This window comes from Malaclemys terrapin, chromosome 5 (genome assembly GCF_027887155.1).
Source record: "Malaclemys terrapin pileata isolate rMalTer1 chromosome 5, rMalTer1.hap1, whole genome shotgun sequence".
NCBI classification, from domain to species: Eukaryota; Metazoa; Chordata; order Testudines; family Emydidae; genus Malaclemys; species Malaclemys terrapin.
The window spans coordinates 22,752,393-22,779,448 of record NC_071509.1 but is presented as its reverse complement, the minus strand read 5'-3'; the positions used below and the strand labels follow the sequence as shown (position 1 = coordinate 22,779,448).

Here is a 27,056-nt window from a genome sequence, read left to right as displayed (position 1 = left end):
TCATGATAATACAAATGATCTAATCTGGCTCGTTCTATAAACCATAATGACACCGTTACATTATCTCGCTGAGGTACTTCTGTGGGTCTAGATTCATTAACAACTCTGGGACTGAATCTGCAACCCTTCTGCACACAAGTTCCCCATTGGCTTCACTATTGACTGCATTAAAATCCACGATAAACTAAACCAGGATACTGGAAATATCTATAGAGTCACATTGGCTGGGTGAAGGTTAATCCTAGCAGCCTGCGTCTTTCACCACTGAATCATCTGAGGGGGCGGAGGCGGAATTTAAGCTTGGCGCTAGAATTTGTATATGTTACATTCTAGATTTTCAAATTTGCCTTTGCAAATTGAAAGCAGAAGAGTATATTATAGAAAGCACTCAGGCAGCTCCAACCAACTCTTCAAAAGTGGGGTTTTATCCATATTTTTAAATAGAAGATGTACTGTCCCAAACTTTATTACACCTCTTGTAGAGCAGCCAGGGATAACAATAAACACAACACATACAGGGTCCACTGGATCTGGAAGACAAACAGTTCTTTGTATCCATCCAGTTCTGTTTGAGAAGGGTCTAAAATTGGGGAAAATGACATGAAAGGGAGCAATGTCTCTGCAGCATTCACCTTAAAGGATGGGATCACTAGGAACAGGGCTCAGGGTTAACCACAGGAGCTGGCAGATATCAATGCTCTGTGCATCACCTCCAATTTCATGGGCCTCTAAAATGGAGTGTGTGTGGAGGGGCTGATCTGGTATGGTCAGTGGCACTGCTTGTGTGACAGAATACAGCAGGTGGAGCACAGCACTCATCTCTGTGCAGAGCCCCCGGACCTGTGTTATTTCCTTACAGATCCTTGGGCTGTGTGGGGATCAGGGGCCACAGACCCTTCCCAGGGGAGGAGAGTGCACAGCAGCAACTTCAGGGAGGGTTTGGCCCAGGTAAGTGCATCCCTGATTATTTTTAAGCATGGGCCCTGGACAATTATTTTTGTCCCGTGCTGAACTATAACTTCTGGATTATGTGTAAGCATTGGAATTTGGGATCATGATAGTTTCCAAAGAACTATTTAATCAGAAACACACATTTGGGATGGGCCTTGCAACATTTCTGTCCTCTGTTTTTATGTATATGAAATACTAATCTTGTTATCAGAAACACAACAAACTACGTAGCAAATCTCTAGCCATCTCTGTTGTAGAGTTATCTATGGAGCCAATTGTATGATGACATAAGTAACTTAAGTTGACTTGGGCATTGTATCCATGTTACTGATAGCAGATTTCTGCTCATTATCTAAAAATTAGAATATCTTTTGGGGTCAACTTTATTTGTTTATTAATAGATCTAATCATCACTCTGCTTGGTAACATTAATGCTACTGTTGGTAATTCGAGTGGAGCATGGGAAAAAAATTGGACCTGTTATCCTGGATCCTGGATGACAGCAAATGCCTTGTACAGTTGTGCATTTCTCTTGAGCTTGTCATTAAGAACCCCTGGTTTTATAGGAAGCTAAATCTCCAATTTACTTGGCTGAATGATGAAATGCACAAGGAAGATGATTGATTACATTATAATCTCTTGCAGGAAATCATCCATCAGAAACTGCAGTACTTATTGGTCTGCCGCACTCACTAACACCGACCACAAATTAGTCTTCGCCAATTTCCATTTCAGACAAAAGAGCATAAGTAAAGCAACAGTTGGGTTACCAAAATTTGAATGATCTAATCTAGAAATCAGTAGCATTCATAACCACTATGGAGTTAAAATCTTGAACATGTTGGAAAGGCTGTCAGAATATACTGATGCTGAATCCACCTGGACAGAATTTAGATCTCAGATAATTGATGCTGACATGACTCTCATTAGTCCCTCCCAAAAAGCCAGGAAGCCCTAGATCGCTGTTAATGTCTTAATCATCACTGAACAGCATCACATATGAGAGATGATACGATCATATGTCGTAAGCTAAATGACTCATAATAAATCAATACACACTAACTGAAAAGTTTTTATGAAAGCCAAAGCCATCTCACTCGAGGAAGCTTCTGCCAGGAACAATGTGGCTTCCATTCTATAAACACCTGTGCAACCTCACTCATGAGAAAGGTCATTTACTTGGTGTGGTCTACTCCAGTTTTTGTCAGCTAATCAATGAAAAAGTGGAGTTCCTGGCAGGTTGGAGGGAACATTTCCGACAGCTGCTAAATGCATGCCACTTTCTTTGGACCCTGACATTAAGGCTTCTGCCAAGTTGACTCATTTTGCATAAAACCATCCTGGTGAAATCACACCTGTAAAGATGCTGAAGTGAAAAAAGGCAGCAGGAATCTGTGAAATTCCTGTGGCATTATTAAAAAGTGCAGGACCAACTATTCTTTTGTGGCTGCAGACACTGTTCATTATCATCTGGAAAAGAGTCAGTCCAGTCTGACTGGCAAAAAGGCAATATTTTACCACTTTGGAAATGTAAAGGCAGCAAATGAGACTTTTATAACTATTCAGGCATTACTCTTCTATCCGTCCCAGGGAAAGTTTTTCCTTCTCTCTTGTTGGTCTGAGCTGATGGTATTTTAAGGAGTTAAGAGAAGACCACAACAAGCTGTCTTCATTCCATGACAAAGCAAATCTTCACAGTGCACTAGTGTATCGAGAAGGCATGAAAATTCAAGGACCCATTCACATTGCATTTGAGGATATCAAGGCTGTGATTGACTCTGTATCGCTTTGGCCGAGCTTGAAATTTGTAGGCCTCCCTGGAAAGCTTTGCAAAATATTCTGTCTTCTATATGATAACTCCTCAAGCTGCATTCTTGTAAGTGAGAAAAGAACTGCCATCTTCTGAATTAGGTCAGGTGTTTGACAAGGATGCATTGCTGCCCCAGATCTCCTCAGTGCCAGCATAGATTACATGCTAGACAACACAACTAAGTAAATGCAGTTTAGGCATTCCCCTTGGTGACAGGAACTTCACTGATACTGATTTTGCTGTCAATATAATGCTAGTTGTTGAATCAATGGATGAGCTACTTGCAGCAATTAAAGCCCTGAAAAGGTCAGTGGCAAAAGTCAGCCTCAGACTTAATTGGAATCAAACCAAAATTCTTCCAGATACGTATTTTGAACACTCTGTAGGCACTAGCCCCTTTGTGGGTTACCACCCAGTCAAGATTGTTGGTGATATCACCTACCTTCACTCTACTGTTAATCATGTAGGTGGCACTGAGAAAAAACTTGAAGCCTGCACTGCAAGAGTGTCATCAGTAAAGAGGTGTCTCATCAGAAATGTCTTTTGCTAACCAAACACCCTGATAAGTACAGAGATGAAGCTGAGGATATATAATGTTTTGGTGGTCAGTATTCTGACCAATGGGACTGAAAAAAGGTCTCTTACTGTCAAGATTGAAAAGAAGATGGACACAGATGAAGCATCAAATGGTATGAATTCCAATAGAACGAAGAGATCCATTTTCTAACTAATCAGGTCCTGCTCTCTCAAACCGTCACTCAATGCTCTCTAAGGCGGTGTGGTCATTTGCTCAGAGTTCCTTCCAACTTCCCTGAGAGAATCATCTTTAACTTTGACCCAATGAAAGCAGGATGGAAAAAGACTCCTGGAAGACTTAAAACACGATGGCAGGATGATGTCAACAGATGGCATTCTATCCCATAATGTGCTCTATCAGGATCAGGACAGAAAATGATGGAGACACATAATGCATTTGCTGTCCTCATACTGTCCAACCAACAGTATGAGAACTAACTTAATTAATTAACTTAACTGCCTAATTAGCTCATTTTCATGGGAATATGCCCCAGAGTTTGTTGTAGGAGATCATATTTCTGGACCATCAAGTCTGTGAAACCTCCAGAACAGTGGTCAACATTAGAGCTAGTTGGAAACGTTTTGTGGGAAATTGTATTGATTTGATGAAATTGTTAGAAGAAAATGGAAAAAGCACTATGAAAATGTTAAAATGTTCTCTCAATATTTCCAGAACAAAAAGGTTTAAACTTATTTTATATTAAAAATTAAAAAGATTGAAATTGAAATTAAACCGTTCAAATTTATCAAAACAAAAGTTTTTGATTGACCTGAGGGAAAAAATAGAATTTTGTTCCATGAAAAATTTCAAAATTTTGGCTTTTCATCCCAATGTGTGACGCTTTTCCTCCCCAAAATCTCAACATTGTTGATGGGGCAGAAAATTTGTTTTCTGACCAACTCTAGTCAGTATGTGACATTTCAGGTGAAGAAAAGAAGTCCAAGACCAATCCATAAGGCATCTAGCAAATATTCAGTGTTGTATATAATGGGGGAGGGAAGCCCTCCTGATTCTGTAGATGATCAGTTTATCCCTCTCATAAAATGTATATTTACATATATTACTGCTCCCAAAATTATCTGGCCCTTGTTTGAATCCAGCCACTGTATATGACTTGGTGAGTGTTTCCATCTCTTCCATCAATTGCCATCATGGCATCTTTCCTTCTGGCCAGCAAGGCAGGGATTAGGTAGCTGCTAAATTTAGCAAGTCTGCTTCTTCTTGGATGGCCAGGGAGGAAGGAACCAGCAGTATTATAGCAGTTTCAGATTGCTATGTTTTTCTCTTTGGGTTTCTCCTCTTGTCCCCAGCTGCTGCTAGAATACCTTTTACTGCAGTTGAGTGGGAAGAATACTGAGTTTCCACTGAGACTAGTTTTATGCCACATATCACACTGACTGATGGGTGTAACATTCCTGGTCAGCGATGGAATAGAGTTTGGCAAAGTGTGCATGCCCAACTGTCTCATTTAATGATCGAGGTCTGTTAGAAAGAAAAACACAAGGGGAATATGACAGACACACTCACCTCTCATGAGTGCCCCTTATTGGCTGCAATCTTTTCTCCCCCTGTAGGTTGCCAATCTCACTATGCGGGTCTTTGGTGACTTGGCCCTCCAGCCAAGTCATACAGTCAAAAAGGAATGAACCCCTTCTGGCGCAGTAAAGAGTTCAACAAACTGTCAGCCCTCACCTGGGTCTTAAGCCCAGTCTCTGGGCCCTTTAAATCCCATCCTTCACTTGGGCTTCTAAACAAGCCTTGTCTGTTTATCCATAAAATATCGAATATAGACTCTCTATGGATAGTAATTCCATGATCGGATGATAAGAATATAGCAGTAGGGATATATTACTGACCAGGATGGTGATAGTGACTGTGAAATGCTCAGGGAGATTAGAGAGGCTATTAAAATAAAAAACTCAATAATAATGGGGGATTTCAACTATCCCCATATTGACTGGGCACATATCACCTCAGGACGAAATGCAGAGATAAAGTTTCTTGATACCTTAAATGACTGCTTCTTGGAGCAGCTAGTCCTGGAACCCATAAGAAGATAGGCAATTCTTGATTTATTCCTAAGTGAAGCACAGGATCAGGTCCAAGAGGTGAATATAGCTGGACCACTTGGTAATAGCGACCATAATATAATTAAATTTAACATCCCTGTGGCAGGGGAAAAACCACAGCGGCCCAACACTGTAGTACTTAATTTTAGAAAGGGGAACTACACAAAAATGAGGAGGTTAGTTAAATAGAAATTAAAAGGTATAGCACCTAAAGTAAAATCACTGCAAGCTGTATGGAAACTTTTTAAAGACACCATAATAGAGGCTCAACTTAAATGTATACCCCAAATTAAAAAAACATAGTAAGAGAACAACAAAAGAACCACCGTGGCTAAACAACAAAGTAAGAGAAGCAGTGAGAGGCAAAAAGGCATCCTTTAAAAAGTAGAAGTTAAATCCTAGTGTGGAAAATAGAAAGGAGCATAAACTGTAGCAAATGAAGTGTAAAAAAATAATTAGGAAGGCCAAAAAAGAATTTGAAGAACAGCTTGCCAAAGACTTAAAAAGTAATAGCAAAAAAAATTTTAAGTACATCAGAAGCAAGAAGCCTGCTAAACAACCAGTGGGGTCACTGGACTATCAAGATGCTAAAGGAGCACTCAAGGATGATAAGGCCATTGCGGAGAAACTAAATTAATTCTTTGCATCGGTCTTCACAGTTGAGGATGTGAGGGAGATTCCCAAACCTGAGCCATTCTTTTTAGGTGACAAATCTGAGGAACTGTCCCAGATTGAGGTGTCATTAGAGGAGATTTTGGAACAAATTGATAAACTAAACAATAATAAGTCACCAGGACCAGATGATATTCACCCAAGAGTTCTGAAGGAACTCAAATGTGAAATTGCAGAACTACTAACTGTAGTCTGTAACCTATCATTTAAATCAGCTTCTGTACCAAATGACTGGAGGATAGCTAATGTGATGCCAATTTTTAAAAAGGGCTCCAGAGTTTACCCCGGCAATTACGGGCCGGTAAGCCTGACTTCAGTGCCGGGCAAAATGGTTGAAACTATAGTAAAGAACAAAATTGCCAGACACATGGAAGGATCTCTCAAAACTGGGTGACTGGGAAACAAAATGGCAGATGAAATTCAATGTTGATAAATGCAAAGTAATGCACATTGGAAAACATAATCCCAACTATACATATAAAATGATGGGATCTAAATTAGCTGTTACCACTCAAGAAAGAGATCTTGGAGTCACTGTGCATAGTGTTCTGAAAACATCCACTCAATGTGCATCAGCAGTCAAAAAAGTGAACAGACTGTTGTGAATCATTAAGAAAGGGATAGATAATAAGAGCAAAAATATCATATTGCCTCTATATAAATCCATGGTATGCCCACATCTTGAATACTGTGTGCGGATGTGGTCGCCCCATCTAAAAAAAGATATATTGGAACTGGAAAAAGTTCAGAAAAGGGCAACAAAAGTTATTTGGGGTATGGAACGGCTGCCATATGAGGAGAGATTGATAAGACTTGGATTTTTCATCTTGGAAAAGAGACGACCAAGGGGGATATGATAGAGGGCTATAAAATCATGACTGGTGTGGAGAAAGTAAATAAGGAAGTGTTATTTACTCCTTCTCATAACATAAGAACTAGGGGTCACCAAATGAAATTAATAGGCAGGAGGTTTAAAACAAACAAAAGGAAGTATTTTTTCACACAATGCACAGTCAACCTGTGGAACTCCTTCCCAGAGGATGTTGTGAAGGCCAAGACTATAACAGGGTCCAAAAAAGAACTAGATAAATTCATGGAGGATAGGTTTATCAATGGCTATTAGCCAGGATGGGCAGGAATGGTGCCCCTACCCTCTGTTTGCCAGAAGCTGGGAATGGGTGACACGGAATGGATTACTTGATGATTACCTGTTCTGTTCATTCCGTTTGGGGCACCTAGCATTGGCCACTGTTGGAAGACAGGAAACTGGGCTAGATGGACCATTGGTCTGACCCAGTATGGCCGTTCTTATGTTCTCTTTCTTGGGGCATAGGCCACTTTCCCAGTGGCCGGTGGGGAAATCCAGGCCTGCACACTACTCTGGATCCCAATTCAGGGACCTTATGAACAGCAGTCATGTACTACTTCCTTTGATTAGTTGCTGAGCCTCTTTCCACCTTGTCCCTTTACCTCCGGTCATTATCTTGGGGTTAGAGTTCTAAAGTCCTCTCTCCCCCAGGAATAGTAAATGTAGCCAGATGAGCTCCTGTGGCCAGAGTAGAGCACCTTTCCTCACCCTTCTGGTCCCAGTCAGGCACTGACCTGCTAAGGCCCTTCACCATCTTTTATCTGAGCCTGCGGAGCCTCACAGACAATGTTACAAATCTGACCATGAAGCTACTAAGTGACACTTGCTGGGAGAGCCGCATTGACCGCATAAGGCCAGTGAAGTACCAAGTGACTGAGGTTTACAATGCCCTGATGGAGCTGGTGCAGTCAAGTAAAGCCAAGGCTGGAATCTGAGACAAAGCCTGGTAAACCATATAGCTGACTTTAAATTTCTGGTCTCAATTGTGGGTTGGCACGATATCCTGTTCCAAGTAAATGTTCTAAGCAAGGCATTACAAAATCAGTCAATGGACATCGTGACTGCTACTATTTTGATGAGAAGCTGCCTTGATTTCATTGTGGCCTCCAGAAATAACGGATTCAAAGATGTCATCACTGCTGCCAAAGAAATGGTGGAAAACGTAGGAGGTGAGCCTGTCTTCAAGGAAACTCGTATTCATCGGAAGAAGAGACAGTTTGGTTACAAGAGTAGAGATGGGTTGATGGGAAGCTCGGAAGAAAAATTCAAGAAGGAGTTTTTTTGCTCGCATGTTGACACTGCTTGAGTGTCCATCAAAGACAGGTTTGGACAAATGAAGCACCACAGAAAGACCCGGGAGTTTTGGTATGACCTTAGCAAGCTGCTGCCGGACTGGAAAATACTCTTGAACAATTGTACGGAGTTTCACCAGATGCTGACCCATGGGGAATGTTCAGATGTCAATGATAAAGACCTCTATGTCAAATTGGACAACATCCATCACACTTTGCCACATGAGAAGCACTCTCCACTTCAAGTTCTACAATTCATTCATGATGCAGAGCTGAAGGACACTTTTCCTAATGTGTGGAAAGCTTTGTGGAATCTGCTCACGCTGTCGGTCACATTTGTGAGTAGTGAGCACAGCTTTTCGAAGTTCAAGGTCATTAAAACATATCTTTGATCAGTGATGGCTGACGAGAGACTGACATCACTTGCAATTTTATTGCTTGAAAATGCCATTGGCCAATCTTTGGATCTCTCCGACGCAGTGCTTCAGTTCACGAGGGCAAAGGCGAGAAAAGTGACCCTTTGAACTCCCTATCATCTACTGTAACACCTACTGTAACACTATTTAATACTGCTCCACCCAATGTTGGTGCATAGTTCAATTTCTTGATATTAGTACATTTCAGTTATTCTTAAAATTTAAAAGTTTCTATAAGCATAGAAGAAATGATTTTTTTATTTGCTTATCTATGGCATGAATACATACAGATTTACAGATCCTAGTGTGCAAATTTATCTTCTTATATGCCAGGGATAAATCTGCATGCAAATTGTGCATCCAAGTTATGAAATGGGCTACAGGTGCAATAAAAATAAGGTATTCAAAAATGTAACAAATGGAGGGAGGAGAGTGCTGAAGCTGCTCCTCACCTGGGGTGCCATTTGGACTAAGGCTAGCCCTGGCCTCCAGCAACGAAGGACCATATACACCCTGTCACAGGGGATTTGTGATTATGGACCAAGACCAATGAAGAGCATGAACTTGGGCAAGTCACAGAAGCCTTATTTACATTCAGCAATGGTTGTCAGTAGCAGTTCCCTCTGCACTGCTGTTGAACTTGATTGACCAGCTAGAGTGGACAGGGAACAGTCATTTTCTGGAAATGATTTTTGTCTCATCCATCCTAACAGGTAACCCATGAAACAAAGGGATCTATTGCTAATAATCACTGTGAGTGCAGAGAGGAGGCTCTTAAGGCTTGATTTTGAAAAATGTCCTATGATTATATAGGCAGAAATAATTGCTAGTGCATTTCCTAGTATGAAATATCTGACCACCTGATTGTTCCTTTCCAGTTTATATGCTACAAAATGCACCCACAGTTATCTCCAGTCATAACATTGTGGATGCAAGAGGCAGATTTGAGGCTCTCAAAACAAAAACTAGGAAATTGGTCTCTCTGTCCCTTAGCTTCTTCATCTGTAACTAGAGTTAATAATAACTACCTCACAGGGAGATTGTGAGGCTGAGTTAATGAAAGCACACTTAAATCCTCTGATGGAAGACACTATATAGATTTACTAAGTATTGTTTATTGTTATTATCATTATCTACCAAGCCAGGACAAAAAGCCTATATGAATAGTATATATTCAAAAAGTTACCACAAGATTATTGGTTACCACTAATTGCTGGTGTCAAAAATTAAATATTTATAATAGCACAGAGCCGCAGAAATGCTTTACAGAGTAATGTTGATGATAATTCAGGATACATAACCAGACTCATTTCCCATTAAATTACCCATCGTCAAGATCAAATTCCGGGGCTAATTTTGTTTTCATGTTAATGATTTTGCTTTGGTTTCCAGAGGGTGAAAAATTAGTTGGTTTCCAGAGAGTGATTAACAGAGTGAATTCAGATAATAACTCTTGAATATGTTGGGAGTAGTAATTCACACTTTTCTTAGTAGACATAATACATTTGGTTTGATAAGAACAAGCATGAGGAGCTAGCTGCCAGCCTCCCATTGACTATAGCTACATGGCTAGATCCCCAATACATGCCAGTGAAAACATACCCTTTGATGTTTACTTCCAATGGGGCACTGAAAAAAACAAACAGTTGGAGTCTTATTTTAGTAGCATCATTTTGCCAAAGCTAGAAAAGATAAGAAGGTAGAAGAGGTGGTGGAAGATTTAAAATAAAAATTGTCTAATTTCTTTAGAGAGAAAGGGACATAGATCATGTGTGGGCCTGTATATTGTGGTGTTGATAGATTTGTTAGGCGCTCAGTTATTACAGTGATGAGCATGATATAAATGCTTTAGATTAGGTTAGATTAGATTAGATATGGGGTTCTCAAATGTGATTGCACCGTAACCCCCTTCTGACAACAAAAATTGCTATATGATCCCAGCAGTGGGGACTGAAGCCTGAGCCCACCCAAGTCCCACCACCTGGGGGGTGGGGTGGGGGGAGCAAAGCCAAAGCCCGAGTCCCACTGCCCCAGGTGGGGAAGGGGTCAAAGCCAAAGCCCAAGGGCTTCAGCTCCAGCTAGGGGGCCCATAACCTGAGCCCCACCGCCTGAATCCCTCAGGCTTTTGCTTGGGCCCTGAGCCACAGCAAGTCTAAGCCAGCCCTGCCGACCCCATTAAAATGGGTTCATGACCCACTTTCAGGTCCCGACCCACAATTTGAGAACCACTGGATTAGATTGATACACCTGACAATAATGGCCATATTCTTCTTGGCTGGAATGTCAGTTGGACACAGGAGAGCTGAGGTTTTGACATCACACTGAACTTTTCCTTTCCTTCCCTACAAGCCACAGTAATATTGCATTGTGTTTCCCTTTGGTATTCAGGGCCACTAACCAACTGTCACATATCTTTGTTTGTGTCTGTAAAAAGTCTCTTAACTAGGCATGTTTTATTCTGAGTTCAAACATTTGAGCAGGGCCGGCCCACATCATTTTGGCACCTGAGGTGGGAAGCACAAATGACTCCCCCATACCTCCTTGCTTGGGCCAAAACTTTGAAAGGTCTCAATTCTGCCTTCTTCCTGTTCTACTCCTTTCATGGTACTGCTCTGCTACCTACCCAAATAAGGGAGAACTAACAACTTAAATTGCCTTGTTCAAAAATTTTAAGTAACACTTAACTTTCAAATGCCTGAACAGCAAATGTAACTTTTCTTGTCTGCATAGTAAACACTGGCATTTTTATCTGTTTGAATAATCAAAGTGGTGCTTTCCGTGCCTTCTTGGTTGCAAAGATTTGAACTACTTCCTGCTGAAGGTCCACAGTCTGGGCCAGCTCATGCTCTACTGAGATGGTTGCAAGGCCGACCAGCCTCTCCTGTGTCATTGTGGAGCGTAGATGTGTTTTTATTAACTTCAGCTTGGAAAAGCTGCGTTCTCCACCGGCAACTGTTACAGGAAGTGTTAGAAGTATGCACAGAGCAACTAAAGGATTTGGAAAGAGGGTGGTCATCTTATTTGTGCACATATATTCCAGAACAGCCTTTGGAGTTGATCCTGCTGAAATGTATCTTGAAAGGGCTTTCAGTTCATCACCTAAATCACTCGCATCAATATCGCACATGTCATCATGTGTCAACACTGTCTCTGGTGCCCTGTATTGCTGGTGTAGGTCTTCTTCAGGCATAGTGAGGAATTTTGGAATATCATACAACATCCCAAATATACTGCGGTGTTCTGTTACCAGATTTGCCCATTACTTTGGGGTATGTTCATTTATTCGGGTTACTCTTCTGGTGGGCGGGGGGTTCTGTAATTCTATCAGTGTACTGCTTGTGTCACTTGTGTTTTCATATGGAGCTCTACTTCTCCCTGCTGCAAGTCCCCTCCCAATGGAGCTATCCTGCAGGACCTAGGTTCCCTAGGGCTGGGTTTCTCCAGCCCCAGAATCGGATGAACACACACACATACATTAACAGAGCAAGTCTGAGCGGACCAGGTCAATCAGCACTTTCAGCACTATATGCCCCTGGGCGGACCGGGTCAATCAGCACTTTCAGCACTATATACCCCTGGGCGGACCGGGTCAAGCAGCATTTTCAAGCTGTCACCCTTATGCATCCCAGTTTCAGCACATCCCTATCCCCACTCTCACATCACAATTGTACTGGCCGTAACCTACTTGATGAGCAAACCCCACAGTATTTTGGGCGCTGCAGGGATCTTTAGCTTAAGTAAAAGAAGCGTTGCTGCAGAGTATATGGGGGGAAGCTAAAAACACAAAAGAGTAAAGTTCAGCCAGAGAGAGAGAAGCAACCAGCTTAACCATACAAGTTATTTATTGATAGTAATAATAGTGATCACTACACAAGGAGGGCTAAACCAACATAACATACATTATTAAAGATTAATACCTAAGGTAGAAAGGAAAACAGAGAGAGAGAAAGAAGCTTGAACTGGTCAGGGTTCCCAGGTGATGGTGGTAGCTCAGGGCCCTGAGTGCTGGAGACAGGCAGAGTCCCCAGCACGATCCATCAGGAGAAGATGGAGTCCCAGTGGAACTGATGCATAGTTTGACTGGAGTGGCGATTTTTGTAGAGAAAATACAATGGTTCAAGGGAGAACACTAGATTTGTTTATAGGTAAACTGATGACTCAAGGGTTTTCTTTAGGCTAGACAATAGGAGCTGATCACTCTTGGCTATGGGTGGTGTTTTCTTCCAGGGAGGTCACAATGCAACTAGGCTGCTTCAGTATTTTGGAAATCAATCAAGGATTCATTACTAGAATTGGTCTGATAACTGTTGAGCTGAGTGTAGGCAGGCATATGTTCATTAACATCTGGAGCAGAGATTCCCATGATTCAGTGCTTCCCTGCTTTTTCTGGTCCCAGAGTTCAGTGTGGTTCTCTGTTCTCCATTCTGTATGCAAATTGAGATGTCTCCCTGTCCCATCTTTCATGCAGATGAGGTTAGGGGAGTTGTCTCTGCTCTCCATTCTGTATGCAGATGGAGATGTCTTAATCTTGTTACCCTTATCAGGAGAGGTCTAGGTGTGACTCCCACCGCCCTTCACTGCTCTCTTTAAGTCTTTTCTCTGATCGGTTTTGGTTCCAGCAGAGACTGGAGGGGGGGGGGTGTCCTTTCATGAGTCAGACAGGCTAGATACTGTGCCCTGGTTCCCCAAGAACACAAAGCAGACTGGTATCAGTTCCTTGAGCTGCATGAAACGTTCTTCAACTGACTGTATTGCACAATCTAGCACCTGGTTAAAGAATTCAACTTTGAATTGTTGTTTGGGGTCTCTTTTGGGATTATCCCGTGCCTCATAATCAAAATGTCTTCTTCTTTGGTGACTCTTGTATTCTTGAATGGGTGGGAAAAGAGCTTCAGTGTGAAGTTCCTCTGCCAATTTCTGTGCGCTCTTCAGAACGTTTTGAAATCCCTCATCTGACCGGTAAGACTGTAGGTATGACTTTGCTTTGTCCAGTTGTTCCATTGCTCCAGATATATCAAGATCAACACCTTGGAGTCTCTTGCTTACAACATTTATTTCAAACAGTATGTCATGCCACAACACTAAGCCACACAGAAATTTGAAGTTATGTATGTTTCTGGTGATCCCATTTCCCTCTGCCACTGTTCTCCCACGAACAGTTCCTGTCATAGCATTATCCTCCATAATGGCAACTATGTCATCATCTATCTTCCCAATTTGGTGTTTGATAGGCTTTATCGCCTCCACTCGACTTGCCCATTGTGTGGCACTCAGTGGTTTCAGTGTCAGAGAGGATGTTCCCAGATGTTGCTTCAAAATTTGCCATCGATGAGTTGATGCAGAGAAAAATACATAGATGCTTTGAATTACATTACAAAATTCAGCAGCCTCACTAGAAGCTGATGCTGCATCACTGACCACCAAGTTCAATAAATGAGAACTGCATGAGATAAAAAAAGCTCAAGGGTTTAACTCTAGGATCTATGTCTGCACTCCTCTGTTCTTTCCTCTCATGTTGGCACCATTATCGGAGCCCTGACCTCTCATGTCAGCTATCGCAATTCCCATATCTTCCAGCTTTTTAAGAAGCACATTTGTCATACCAGCTCCTGTAGTATCATCAATGTCAATAAATTGTAGAAAATGCTCTCTGACAGTCACCATTGCAGGGACATTTTTCACCAGGTTCTGTTGTTGTTACAAAATGTACCATTGAAGTCATTTGTTCCATATGGCTGATGTCAGGTGTGCAGTCCAGAATAACAGAGTAATATCTTGCTGACTTCAGATCTGCCACAATCTTCTGTTTGACTTTTGTTGCCAGTAACTGAATGATCTCATTTTGAATTGTTTTTCCAAGGTAGTGAGTGGTGTGTGAACATTTCTTGGGTGGTGACTCTTCTTAGATGCTCCTGGAGTACAGCATCAAACTCAGCCATCAGCTCCCCAATTTTAAGGAAGTTTCCATTGTTTGGCACATACAGCTGATCTGAAGTGCCACGCAGTGCTAGGTTTTGGGTAGCAAGCATTCTCACAATGGCAATGAGCCTTTTCAGAACATTTTGCCAGTAAAGAGACTCTGATGCAATCTTCTCTTGATGCTGATCATCTATGGTGGCCTTTAACCTTAGTCTCGTCTCAAGCTCTTTCCACCTATGGAATGCTCTCTGGTGATTTGCTGCCTTCTCGTGGCATGCCAGATTTCTAGACAGAATTTTCTAGTCCTTGGTTCCTGTAGAACCCAATGTGGAACATTAGACTGGAAGAGTTTGCAACAAAAACAGCACATAGCATTCTAAGTTTTTGAGTACATAAGCCATGGCTTCTCCACTTTGTCACCATTGGGGATTTCATGCCAGTAATGTGTTCGATGGAAACGTCTATTTTCATTGTCTTTGGGGAACATGAAGTTTTTCACTTGCTGTGGCCCATGCAGTACAAGGAAGTCCCTCAGGCTACTGCTCAAGTGGGTCCACAGTCCTGGATCATCTAGACTTACGGAACTAAACTCAGCAGCAGCTGTTTCTTGTGCTTCCACCACACTCTTCTCTGATCTACACTTTTCAGGATGTGCATGGTTACATCCATTTGAGATGGAGATATGGAAGCTGCAGTAGCTGCTAGGTCACCTGCACTCTGACTAACTGGAAGATCAGGCATCTCCTCACCACTCATATCCTCACTGGGGCCAGAAGGCTCATTGTGAACATTTGTGTCTATGTACCTCAGGAGAGCTCCTTCCTGCTTAGATAGAAAAGCTTCCTTTGCTTTCTTTCTTTTTCTGAATGCAGCCCCAGGGGGACATTTTCTTCTTTCACTCATGACTGCTGTTCTGTGCCAGCTATAGTGGCTCTCAACAGTCAATTGAAGGGGACAAATAAGCAGACTGGTAGCAGGGCCTGAGTGAGGGAAGATATCAGCGTCTTAAGGGCCTAACTGGCTCCTACTACTTCAGTTGACTGCCTGTTCTCCTCAAGTGGGTTCAGGGAAGCAGCAGGAAACAGAAAGCTCCCTGAGAAGCTGGTGTTAATCAGTCCAGGCTCCTGGGGGTGCTAGAGAGGTTCATAAGAGGCTCCTCCTCCTCTCTCTCCCTGCAGCTCCTGCTGCTTTCTGTTATTCCCTCTCACCTTTTCTCCTGCCTGCCTGTTATGTCTCTTGTGCCCTCCTCCCTCCAGCACAGCACTCCACCATCTCTGTGCATCTAGAGCAGAGAGAATACATATGCACCATCAACAGACACAATTTTCTACACTCTGGGTCCTAGTGGCGCCCCCCCACTGTCTGGCACCTGAGGTGGCCGCCTCAGTTCACCTCACGGTAAGGCCAGCCCTGCATTTGAGATGCAGCAAGAACAACAGTACTAGACAGGTATTGCAGCAGCCCTTCTCTCCTGTTCATGATGCTAATCCCTATTTATCTTCTCTTTATTTGCAGGACAATGCCAAACAGGAGAAAAAGGTATGGTGTGGCTTCTCATTCTCTCCCCACCCGCCCCTCCTGGGGCTCTCAGCACCCTGAGTATTACCTAGTTATTTCCTGTCCCTGGACCCTGGCAATACTGCTCCATGCATTGGCCCTAGTCAGGTACTAGAGAGCAATGGGAGATGTTTTCTCTCTCCCAAGGCAAGAGTTTGCTGCCACTACTGTGATATCATCTCGTACCAGCCCGGGACCTCAGCACAGAGCGTAAGACTCAGACTTGGACATCCAAGTTGCCCAGTGTCGTAATATCCAATAACTCTACCATACGTGATAAATACCAGTTTATCCTTTTGTTTCTTTAACTGGTTAAATGTTGCAAAAACATTTCTACTTGCTAGAATTTTTAAAATGAATCTGCTTTAGCCCATATCCTCCAGTGCAAATGTATGGTAGAAGGCAGATGTCAGCCAACGTTTCAGCCCCACCATGCTGGGGCTGATATGCCCAAGCTCTTGTCCCTGGTGTGATATAGAGCAATCTTGGGGTTACTCTGACTTACACCAGTTGTCCATCTCAACTGTTTTCTCTGGCCACACTACTTATTCTGGCCCCATGGGGATTCCACATGACAGGGGAGTCCGCAGGCATCCAGACTTGCAAAGCACCCACTGTGGTGGTCAGAATCCGTCCATTTAACTATTTCAAATTTTGAATTTGTAAATACACCAGAAATCTGATTTTAAGAGTTACACTCAGCCAATCAGAGAACAGAAATATTACCATGTGTCCAACAAAAATTGAAAATCTAATTGAAATTTTGAATACTGACTACTTGCAATGAACTACTCACAAACAAGCCACAGACTAAGAATAATTTGGCAACTAGTTTCATACAATCAATCTATCTGAGAATATTGTGATCTATTGCCAGACAATCTGTGAACAGCAAATAGATTAAATTAAATTAATTGAACCTATTATTCAAGACATATTATTTGAGCAATAATCCAAACAATCCTGTATTGGATTCAGTGTGGTTAATGAGCAAGGTATTTTTCACATGTTCATCTTATCGTTTCTCATAGCAAAATGTGTGGACATCACCTTAAGCTCTTGTAGTGATGTTTCCTACACCAAAACAATGTATCCTAATTTGCTGGATCAGAAGACCAGAGAAGTGGTTGAACTCAGCTCCGAATATATTCTCATGAGTGTGCTACACAACTTGCTTCAGGGAGAATGTAATCCTGATCTGAGACTCCTGAGCTGCTCAATACTGGCTCCACGGTGTGAAAAAGACAAAATGATAAAGCCCTGCAGGCACGTCTGTGAAAACCTGAGAAAAAATTGCCTTCCTGCATTTGACACAATAGACATGGCTTGGCCCTACTTCTTAGACTGTGATCGCTTCTTTGCTGGTGAAGAAGAAGGTTGTTTTGATCCACTGGCAAAGCTACGAGGTAAGAACTGAAGCTATACAGGATAATAAACTATCCATGATCGCTATAATATACCTACAGATTTTGTATTATACCTTAACGTCTTACCTGAAATTTTAGAACAACAGGAAACGCACAATACTAACTAGCTCATGGAAGGTAAATTGCCTTTGGGAATGTTATATTTTTTGTTTAGAGGTATAAAGTGCAGGTGACAGAAGTCAGTTGAGTTACACCCAGGATGAATTTGATCCAATAGATTTAAAGGACCAATCTCTATGCTGAAGGCTGAAGTTTACCAGTGTACTACAGGCCAGTTTTTACTTGGTGAAGCTCACAGCAAATATGGCTGCACATCTTAAAATATCTGTCATTGTGCAAGTGCAGTAGCTGGTTTTGGAGACTTGGACTAACATACCTCACAGGGAAGAACACATGGAGGAGGTTCTTGTTCAGATCTAAGGTTCTGATTCAGGCTCATTTCTAATTTCCATACTTCTATTATTGGAAATGTATGTTTTATGAACAGAGGGGCATGTGTTTGTTCACTGTAGCTTGATAACCCCACACTGGCACAAACTTTTTGACCTCACTTAGTTGCAGTTATAATTTTTCTCTGCAGGGGAGCCAGAATTAACTGAGGAAGATTTACTTGTGGAGGTGCCTACAACTTTAATTCAGTTCACCCATCATTCGTATTCCAAAATGGTGAGCATTTTGAAGAAGACTGCTTCTAGGTGCTCCCACATTGCAAGAACTTACAGCATTGGCCGTAGCTTTGAAGGGAGAGACCTTTTTGTGATTGAGTTTTCAACTAATCCTGGACATCATGATCCGAGTGAGTAATAATGCTCCCAGCTGCAGTGTAGACATAACACTGACAGCTAGCCTCTTAGGGTGAGATATGGCACACTTCTATCATGTTCCCTATAGATTCATGGATTTTACGGCAGAAGTACCATTGTGATCATTTAGTCTGACCTTCTGCATAGGATTTCCCTAGATTAATTCTTCAAGTCCAATAGCTGTCATTGAACTAGAACTTATCGTTTAGAAAAAAACATCTAATTCTGATTTTAAAATTTTCAGTGATGGAGAATACACCAACACTCTTGGTAAGTTGATTCAATGGTTAATTACACCCACTTCAATATTTTTACCCTATTTCTAGTTTGAATTTGTCTAGCTTCAACTTCCAGCCATTGAATCTTGTTATACCTTTCTCTGATAGACTGAAGAGCCATCTGTTATCAAAGGTCACACAGGACGTCTGTATCAGAGTAGGGATCTGAATCTCCCAAGTCCCATGTTAGAAGCCTAACCACTAGGCCATCCTTCACCTCCAATTAAAGGAACAGTGGTAGCACTGTCCTTAATAATATAATGTTCCCTCCACCAGTGGAGTGGTTAGGTAGCCTACAAACCAGTAAATAAACATGTTTTAAAATAAAACCATAATTCAACATGTTTTATCATAAAAATGATACTTTAGCAAGCAATTACACCACTCTGAACAGCATAATGGGACTTTAAAGAGGGCAAAATTAACTCCCAGATCAGGATTCGGCTGTCTGCCACTTTAAACAAAGAAGAAAAAATCCTTCAGAATGCAAGTGCTTACTTGCTGTGCTTAGAGTAAGGTCCTGGTCTGGGCTCTGGGTTATCACTTAGGTGCTCCTCCTGTGTCCCAGTTTCACCCAGCTCTGCCCTCAAGGAAAAGCAGGCCAAACCTCCTAATTGGCCTGCTGTTTCTTGATAGGTCAATATTTCCTCCTGGCCCTTCTAGCCTCTAGAGGACTGCCTTGTTGGTCACCCGGTCTAGATGGATTTTCCTTGGGTGCAGAGTATCAGGGTGCTCATGCCTCCAGCAGAGGATAGAGAAGGCCTGATAGATCCCATCACAGTGTAGTCTAGCTGATGTCTTAGCCAATTATTCTTTTCCTAGATGTTTTTGTTTGCAGTCCTCTGAAAATACTCTGATTTATAATTAGTTTTAGCTTTTCTCATCATTAACCACAGTGATTGCCTCATAACATTTGTGAATCCTTAACAAATAGTTCATTTTATTGTATAAAGAAAATATATTTAATTTGTTAACTGACTTGAAGTTGGTGCAAATGGATCTGGAATTGACATGATGTTTACGGGAATATGCATGTTAAATTACTGTAAATAAAACTCACTGACTCATCTGTCAGCTATCTGCATTGCACTGGTTTGGGAAGGCATCCAATTGTTCTCAGAATTACAACAAATCATCTCATTACTCCATCTTTTCACAGTGAAGCCAGAATTTAAGTATATTGGAAACATGCATGGAAATGAAGTTGTTGGGAAAGAATTGTTAATATACCTTGCACAGTACTTGTGCTCTGAATATCTCCTTGGGAACCCCAGGATCCAGACTTTGATAAACAACACTAGAATTCACCTTCTGCCTTCGCTGAACCCAGATGGGTATGAACTTGCTGCAGAAGAGGTAAAAGACCTTTTTGCAATGAAGTGAATATGTTATAAAATTCCCTGCAAAAGAAAAAGGAAAAGCTGGGGTTTGGGGAATTTGGGTTTTGACAATAGTTGACTGACAGATTTTATTCCCATCTGATTTGCTGGGCAGCTGCTCTGTAGTGCCCAGATTAACAAAACTAACAGGTAATTTGGACCAGATTTTCCATTGTTCCTGCTTGTACACTGGAGGTTTGATAAGGATGAAAGTCTTTTTTTGCATATTCAATAGCCTGCCCAATATTTGAGCAAAATGCCCAACGAGCCAATTTTGATGATTGAAGTTGATCCTTTTATTTTCTATAAACTTGTAGTTTAATATATTTTCTTCCTCAGCTAGAAGATCAGATGTAATTAAATATTAATATTTCTTATGCTTGCTGAACCCTGACTTAAACCCTGTTTAACAGCTGCTGTGTTCCACCTTAGAGTCACATCAGTAGTGCTCAGAAGTGCTTTTGAGGTCCTTTGGGATAAAGGGTGTTCTATAAATAAATATATTATTTCCACTCTCTGGACACTTTTAACAAATCTCTGGTGGCCTTTTTGGCATTTAAAACTTCCACTTGTTCATTAGCAAATAACATTTTTAAAACCCCAAACATTATGAGACAGGCAGGATTGGATCTATTTAATTAGCTTCTTTCTTTACTGTAAATTAGGGAGCTGGTTACAATGGTTGGATTAATGGACGTCAAACTGCTCAGAACCTTGATCTTAACAGAAACTTCCCTGACTTGACATCGGAAGTTTACAACAGAGCTGGGCTCCGATGGGCACACCTAGACCACATCCCCATTCCACAATCCTATTGGGAGGGTAAGGTATGAATTACAGACGTTTTATCAAATATATTGTATAAAGGTTCAGATAATTATGAATATTAAAAAAAATCGGTACCAAGTTATCCTTGATGCTTGTTTTAGCTTAATGCTATTCTTCTTATAAGGAGGACTAGTTGGATGTGCATAGGATTTGTATGGGCTGGTCATGGCAGAAAAGGCAAAAGTCTCAAATGAATACCAAACAAAAATGTCACAATCACAGGTTTCAGTATTTCATTAAACTATACGCTATTGTACAGTAGAAACCAATTGGGAGGGCCTGATTTTTAGAAGTGCTGAGCACCCACAACTCATATTGACTTGATTATGAATTAATTATTATTATTAAATGTATTATTTGTATTGCGGTAGTTCTTTTCAGCCCCAGTTGGTGCTCGGTGATGAACAGACAGAACACCAAGCCAGTCCCTGTCTCATGAGGCTCACAGTGACTTCACTGGGAGTTATGTATCCTCAGCATTTCTTGGAAATGACCAAGCTGATATTTTGGGCTTGGCCACACTGGCACTTTATACCACAATAAAGCCTCACAGAGCACTCTACCTTACTCCCCGTCCACACTGGCAAGGACTCCCTGGCTAGAGCGCTCCTGGTACTCCACCTCCACGAGAGGGATAGCAGCTGTTGCGTATTGGCTGAGACGCCCCAGGGCCAGTGTAAACGGGGAGTTAAGTTACAGCGCTCTGACTGACCTCCGGAAACATCCCATAATCCCCTTGTCAAGTGGTCTCTCATCCCTTTGTTGTGAAATCAGCTCAGGAATGCATAAGTGCCTTTTCAGAGCTCCGTTTCAGACAGCTGCTGCTTATCTGCAACTGGGCAAAGCAAACATTTATTGAGTGAGTGAGTGAGTGAGTGAGTGAGTGAGTGAGTGAGAGGCAGGGGGGCTAGGGAGATCTGAACTTACAAGATAGTGCTGACACACTCTCAGCACTCCAAAAACCCACTCTTTCTCCCCCCCCCCACATACAAACAACACACTCCACCCCACTCCCTTCATTTGAAAAGCACGTTGCAGCCACTTGAACGCTGGGATAGCTGCCCATAATGCACCACTTCCAATGCCGCTGCAAATGCCGTAAATGTGGCCACAACAGTGCGCTTTCAGCTGTCAGTGTGGACAGATTGGAGCGCTTTCCGTAGTGAGCTCTCCGAAGGCTGGTTTAACCCAAAGCACTCTACAGCTGCAAGTGTAGCCAAGCCCTTTAACAAACAGCTCAAGTAACTGAAGCTGTTATCTGAGTGCCTGCTAGTTCACACTCCCACCCACCAGCAGCAGTACTGGAAGGTGGGTGAGAGAAAGCAGCTGTTACCTCTCCTCCCCGGTACTGGGAGCAGCAGAAGCAGCACTGGGCCTGAAGTTAATTGTCAGCAAGTTAAGTAAGGCATGTGCTTGCATAGTAAGAGTGTGATATTCAGGAGTGTTTTAGTTCCTAGCCCCAATCACATAACAGGTGTATCAAAGGCTATATCCCTGTCATATGGCAGGGAACGGTATCCCCCAGCTCCAGTGGCTGCAGTTGCAATTTATCCCCCTACAAACAGAGGAAACACAGAATCCATCACCTACTGTAAGTGTGAGGCAAAACACTAGCCCTGAGTCTGGGAGCTCCTACTCTCGCTTCAATTCCCCATGCAACCCTTGTTTTCATCTGAGTGGGTTTTCAGTGAGATTGGTTCCGTTGTTTGCCAACCTGCAATCCCAAATGTTCAAAGTCCCGGAGGGGATGGATGATCCAGAAATTAGGATGCTAGCAGGGGATTCTGGAGAGTCCCTGCTTCTCCACAAACCTTCCTATGTGACCATGGGCAAGTCATTTAGTCTCTCTGTGCCTCAGTTCCCCATCTGTACAATGTGGATAATAGCACTGCCCTACCTCACAGAGGTGTTGTGAGAATCAATACATTACAGACTGTGTGTTGCTCAGATCCTACTGTAACGGGGGCCATACAAACCCACAACTTCTGTACAGCTGTGATAAACATGCTGATTATGCTCTGATCCTGCAAGCTACCCCATGTAGATGGAGCCCTGAGCCCAGCTGACTTCTCTAGGCTCTGCATAGGCATAGAAGCCCCCCTGTGTGGAGCAGCTTGTACAGAGGCCCTACGCTAGTTAGATTCTCCCCGGACTCCTGTTGTGCCTTTCCAGTAGCATACAGAAGCCTGGATGGGTGACAGAATTTGTCCCTAGTATTTTTGTCCCAAATTTCCCACTGTTGCTATCACAAGTTCTGCTCCCCTAGTAACAAGAAAAGGTGTAGACAGCCATTGGCATTTTAACCCCTCTGTTGTCTAAACCTACCCTGAACAGGAACAAAATGCACAAAATTACTGAGGGGTTTCAACGTACCAGAGGCTACAACCGTTCTACTGCAGGCCTTTCATTACATTTTAAAGGGGAATTAGCCATGAAGGAAGTGACTATTTAACACACCACAAACGCACACAAAACTTGTTCCCTCCATAACGAGCAGCTCAACAACATACGGAGTACCTTCTGATGTGTGCTGTGTAGAGACAGAATGAGAGAACCTGTCATCCTGTGACCTTGAAGGCACACGCAAAACTTCCTTGACAACTACAGTTACATTTAGCTAAGAGATGAAACTGCATGAATCTTCCCTTAGTCCGGAGTTAACCTACTCCCACAGCAGTGGGCACAGAAGAGCCAGATGAGTTGTTGATGTAATGAGCATCAATTTTGCTAGGGATATGAACCATTTACCTTAGTGAGGGGACGCTGTTATGGAACTCAGCTTTGTGCATTAATATGTCTGCTTCAAAGCCAGCCTTTCAACTGTCATTTACTTAATAGTATTTATTACCTGGCTTATTAAAGTAATTATGCAGGTATTCCAAAGCACCACATGGAGACAGGAAAATTGAAAGCAAGTTCTTTAGCTCTTTGCCAGTCACATAAACTCAGAAAAACCCCTTCCCTTCCCATAATCCTTGCCCTTACAACAAGCTTTGTTCTCTGTTATTACCAATTATTGTAATAAATGGTCAGAGTTGAAATTGAGAAACATTATCAGAGATTAAATAAATTAAATTGCCTTGATTCATAGAGGATTTGGAGGCTTATAGTGGAGGCTGGCAGAAACTGTAGGAAATCTAGTCCAGTTGTTTCTAAAAGAAAAAAAGAAATCATCTTTACAGACCATGGAGACAGTGGCTAAATACGATATAATTGACAGAAATGGGAATCAGGTTTAAAAAGGGTAATGGCCATTCACTGTATTTATGGCCAAATTATCTAGCTCCTTTCTAATTGTATCTTAAATTGCTCTTGCAAAATGGATAATTTAAGAATGATTGTCTGTGACTGAAAGGCAAAGGACTTCTGGTGAATTAATAAGCCACATTAAAGAAAAAAAATCTATGAATAGTCAAAGGGTAGTGTCTGATACCATTGACGGAGCTGAACCAGAAAAATATAGATTTAAAAATATAGTTTCTTTAAAGCTAAATTGCTATATGGGTTGCAAAACCTAACCATTTCCCACAAAATTTGCAGCAATAAAATAATAATGGTGTCAAGTTGTTCTGCAGTTAACTCAAGAGCAGGCAATGGGGCACAAACCCCAAATGAGTTGTGCTTTCTATACTTAGATTTCACCAAACCAATTAGCAAGTGGAAACTCATCAGGGACTATAACAGCCTAACTATGGAGTCACAGATAATCCCCTTGGATATTCCAATCGGTCTTGACACACTGGCGAGCCTACCTTTGTGATAAATGGTCCCTTAAACCAAGGATCACAGCAATATTCAGGTTACGATCTGTCCCAAAGGACCATTCACTTATCCCAGGTCAGTTGCACTTTAGATCTCACACCAAAGACAATGCTTGTAGTCAATACTATAATAAACTATCTAAAGATTTATTAACAGGGAAAAGGAAATAGAGTTATTTATAAGATGAAAGCAGGTAAACACACACACACGAGTCACAATTTTACATTTGAAAAGGTAATAGAAGTTTCTATAATAAACAATCTGCATATGTCCTATAGGGCTAACTCAGGCGAAGCATCCGGAGATCCCTTGCTTATACTTAGAAGCTGTGCCCCTGCAGAGTCCAGGTGTCATAGAGATACAGTTCCTTCTTGTTAGGGTTTTTTATTCCCTTTCCCTGATGTGCTCTAAGCTGTGAATTCAGATGATGGGTGGAATCAACTTGCATAACTCCTCTTCATGAGGCATGGAGTGAGAGAGCAGAGAAACAAAGTCTTTTGTTCTCTTCAATGTCCCACAATAGCCCTTGTGGTGTTGATGGGCCTTCCTTGTTGACCAAGATGTAACAGCTTTGGAGGTCAGCACTTCACACAAGTTAATGTCTCTCTCCTGTCTAGTGATTTAGAATGTCACATTACATTACAAATGCTTAAATATTATAATATAGGATACAGGTGCTGTAAGTGAGATTAATGCACACAGCAACTCGCCAGCAGTCAAGAAAGTCTTAACACTAAATGCAATCTTGTAATTCTAATACCTATTTTAATAATATTAACACAGAAGTGAGCCAAACTGATTCCAGCTAGGTATTTGTTTGTATTCGGTTGAGACATGGGGACCGTGGCATGGGCTGGCAGCTGGTCTGCCAGCATCACAAACGGGCTCACCGTCTTGCGGTGTATGTAGGTATCTACCAAGGAAGTAGGCTAGAGAGAAACGTGGAGAGAGGTTGAGTTTAGAAGTTCTCTGAATAAGACATTTAATCTGGGCTTGTCCCAGAAAATATTGATATAACAGTTAAATAAAAGACTTTTACTGAAATCTGAGAGTATCTATTTCCTCAAGAATAGGACAGGGTCTGTGTTCATGCCTATCCAGTGCTTCAGAGAAGAGCAAAGAGCAGACAGTTTTGTGTGCTGAAACCAGAGAAGACGAATTGAGCCCTCTCTGCAGCAGGCTTCCCAGTTACTCAACAGCCTACATAACAGCTTTTGTGTGGGCACTGACAGAGCTGGGAGGCATCAGAATTGCCACAGCATGGTCCGTTGGCCACCCAGCTGATCCCAGGAGGGCATCAGTACTTCTCCAGGCTGTATTCAATTCTTTCTGCAGTTTCTGCTTCTTAGAAGGGATGGAGTTAAAGGGAGCCAAGGCTTGGGAAGGAAGCCCAGGAATCAGTCCAGAAGGGTCTGACTTTTCTTATTGATTTCATAGGGTCCATGGAGTCAGGTCTCAGATTCCCTGTGGAAAGCCCACTCTCACTGCAAACCCAGAAGGGAGCATCCTCTGAGACTCCCCGAGTTCATTCTCACAAAATTCTCCCCCACCTTTGGTGTGTGTGTACCTGCGTATGCCTGAAAGACTTCTCTGGTGTCCTTTACCCATGGAGCTCAACTCCCCAGGGCTTTTCAAATGGTCTCCCTTCTTCTGAGCCATGAATAAAATCCTCTTGCGCTCTTGAACATATGGAGGAATTGCCATATTACCAAACTTGACAATGGTTAGGCAGCCAGTGTGCCTGACATGCTGACAAATATTGTCTCATTGTTCCTTTGTATTCCCCTGTCTGACTGTCTCCACTTGTTATCTCTTGTCTTATTGTAGATTCATTGGGGCAGGGATCATCTTTTTGTTCAACAGTGCCTAACACAATTTTATCTTGGTCCATTACTAGGGATCCTTTGTGCTACTGCAATCCTACAAATGAATTATGATAACTTCCTTATGAAAGACCTCTCTGCTTCTTTTTTCACAGGAATCAGTGGCATTGGGTTCACTTTAAAACCCAGAGTCAATTGTGGGGGAAGCAAGGAGATGATAGTTTCCATCCTGTCTGCCATTCCTTGCATGTCTTTCTCTCTGGACTCACCTGTAATACTATAGTTTTTAGTGATACTGGCATGCAAATATATGCAAAGGTACTAATGGCTTTTTGTGTATTGGAAACTGGAGCATAGCTAATAACTAGGATGTAGAACTTCACTTATCTCAAATGATGATAAATGACAGAAGAATTTGACATGCCAAGTCCTGAAATGCATGTTCCTAAATGCTAATAATACTTCACTTCCCTACTCCTTTTCCTGTTTACACAGGGTCGGAGGTGCCCACAATTCTTCACCACTCCTTCTGGTCCTTGGCACAGGTTCATAGGTCTTGGAATTCCAGTCCTTTTCTCTTCAAACTTCTCTTGACGGTGTCTTCCCGTCGTATCCTCGGTATTCC

The 27,056-nt window shown here is 42.0% G+C and overlaps 1 protein-coding gene across 1 annotated transcript in view; it reads left to right on the top strand.

Annotated features, from left to right (window-relative positions):
* CPZ (carboxypeptidase Z) overlaps nt 1-27,056 on the top strand; it is a 62,428-nt gene that overhangs the window by 10,744 nt on the left and 24,628 nt on the right. Inside the window, exons 2-6 of the mRNA XM_054028851.1 lie at nt 16,090-16,113; nt 17,163-17,537; nt 18,139-18,354; nt 19,799-19,995; nt 20,684-20,845. Coding sequence (XP_053884826.1) covers nt 16,090-16,113; nt 17,163-17,537; nt 18,139-18,354; nt 19,799-19,995; nt 20,684-20,845 — 974 coding nt within the window. The remainder of the gene's footprint in view (nt 1-16,089; nt 16,114-17,162; nt 17,538-18,138; nt 18,355-19,798; nt 19,996-20,683; nt 20,846-27,056) is intronic.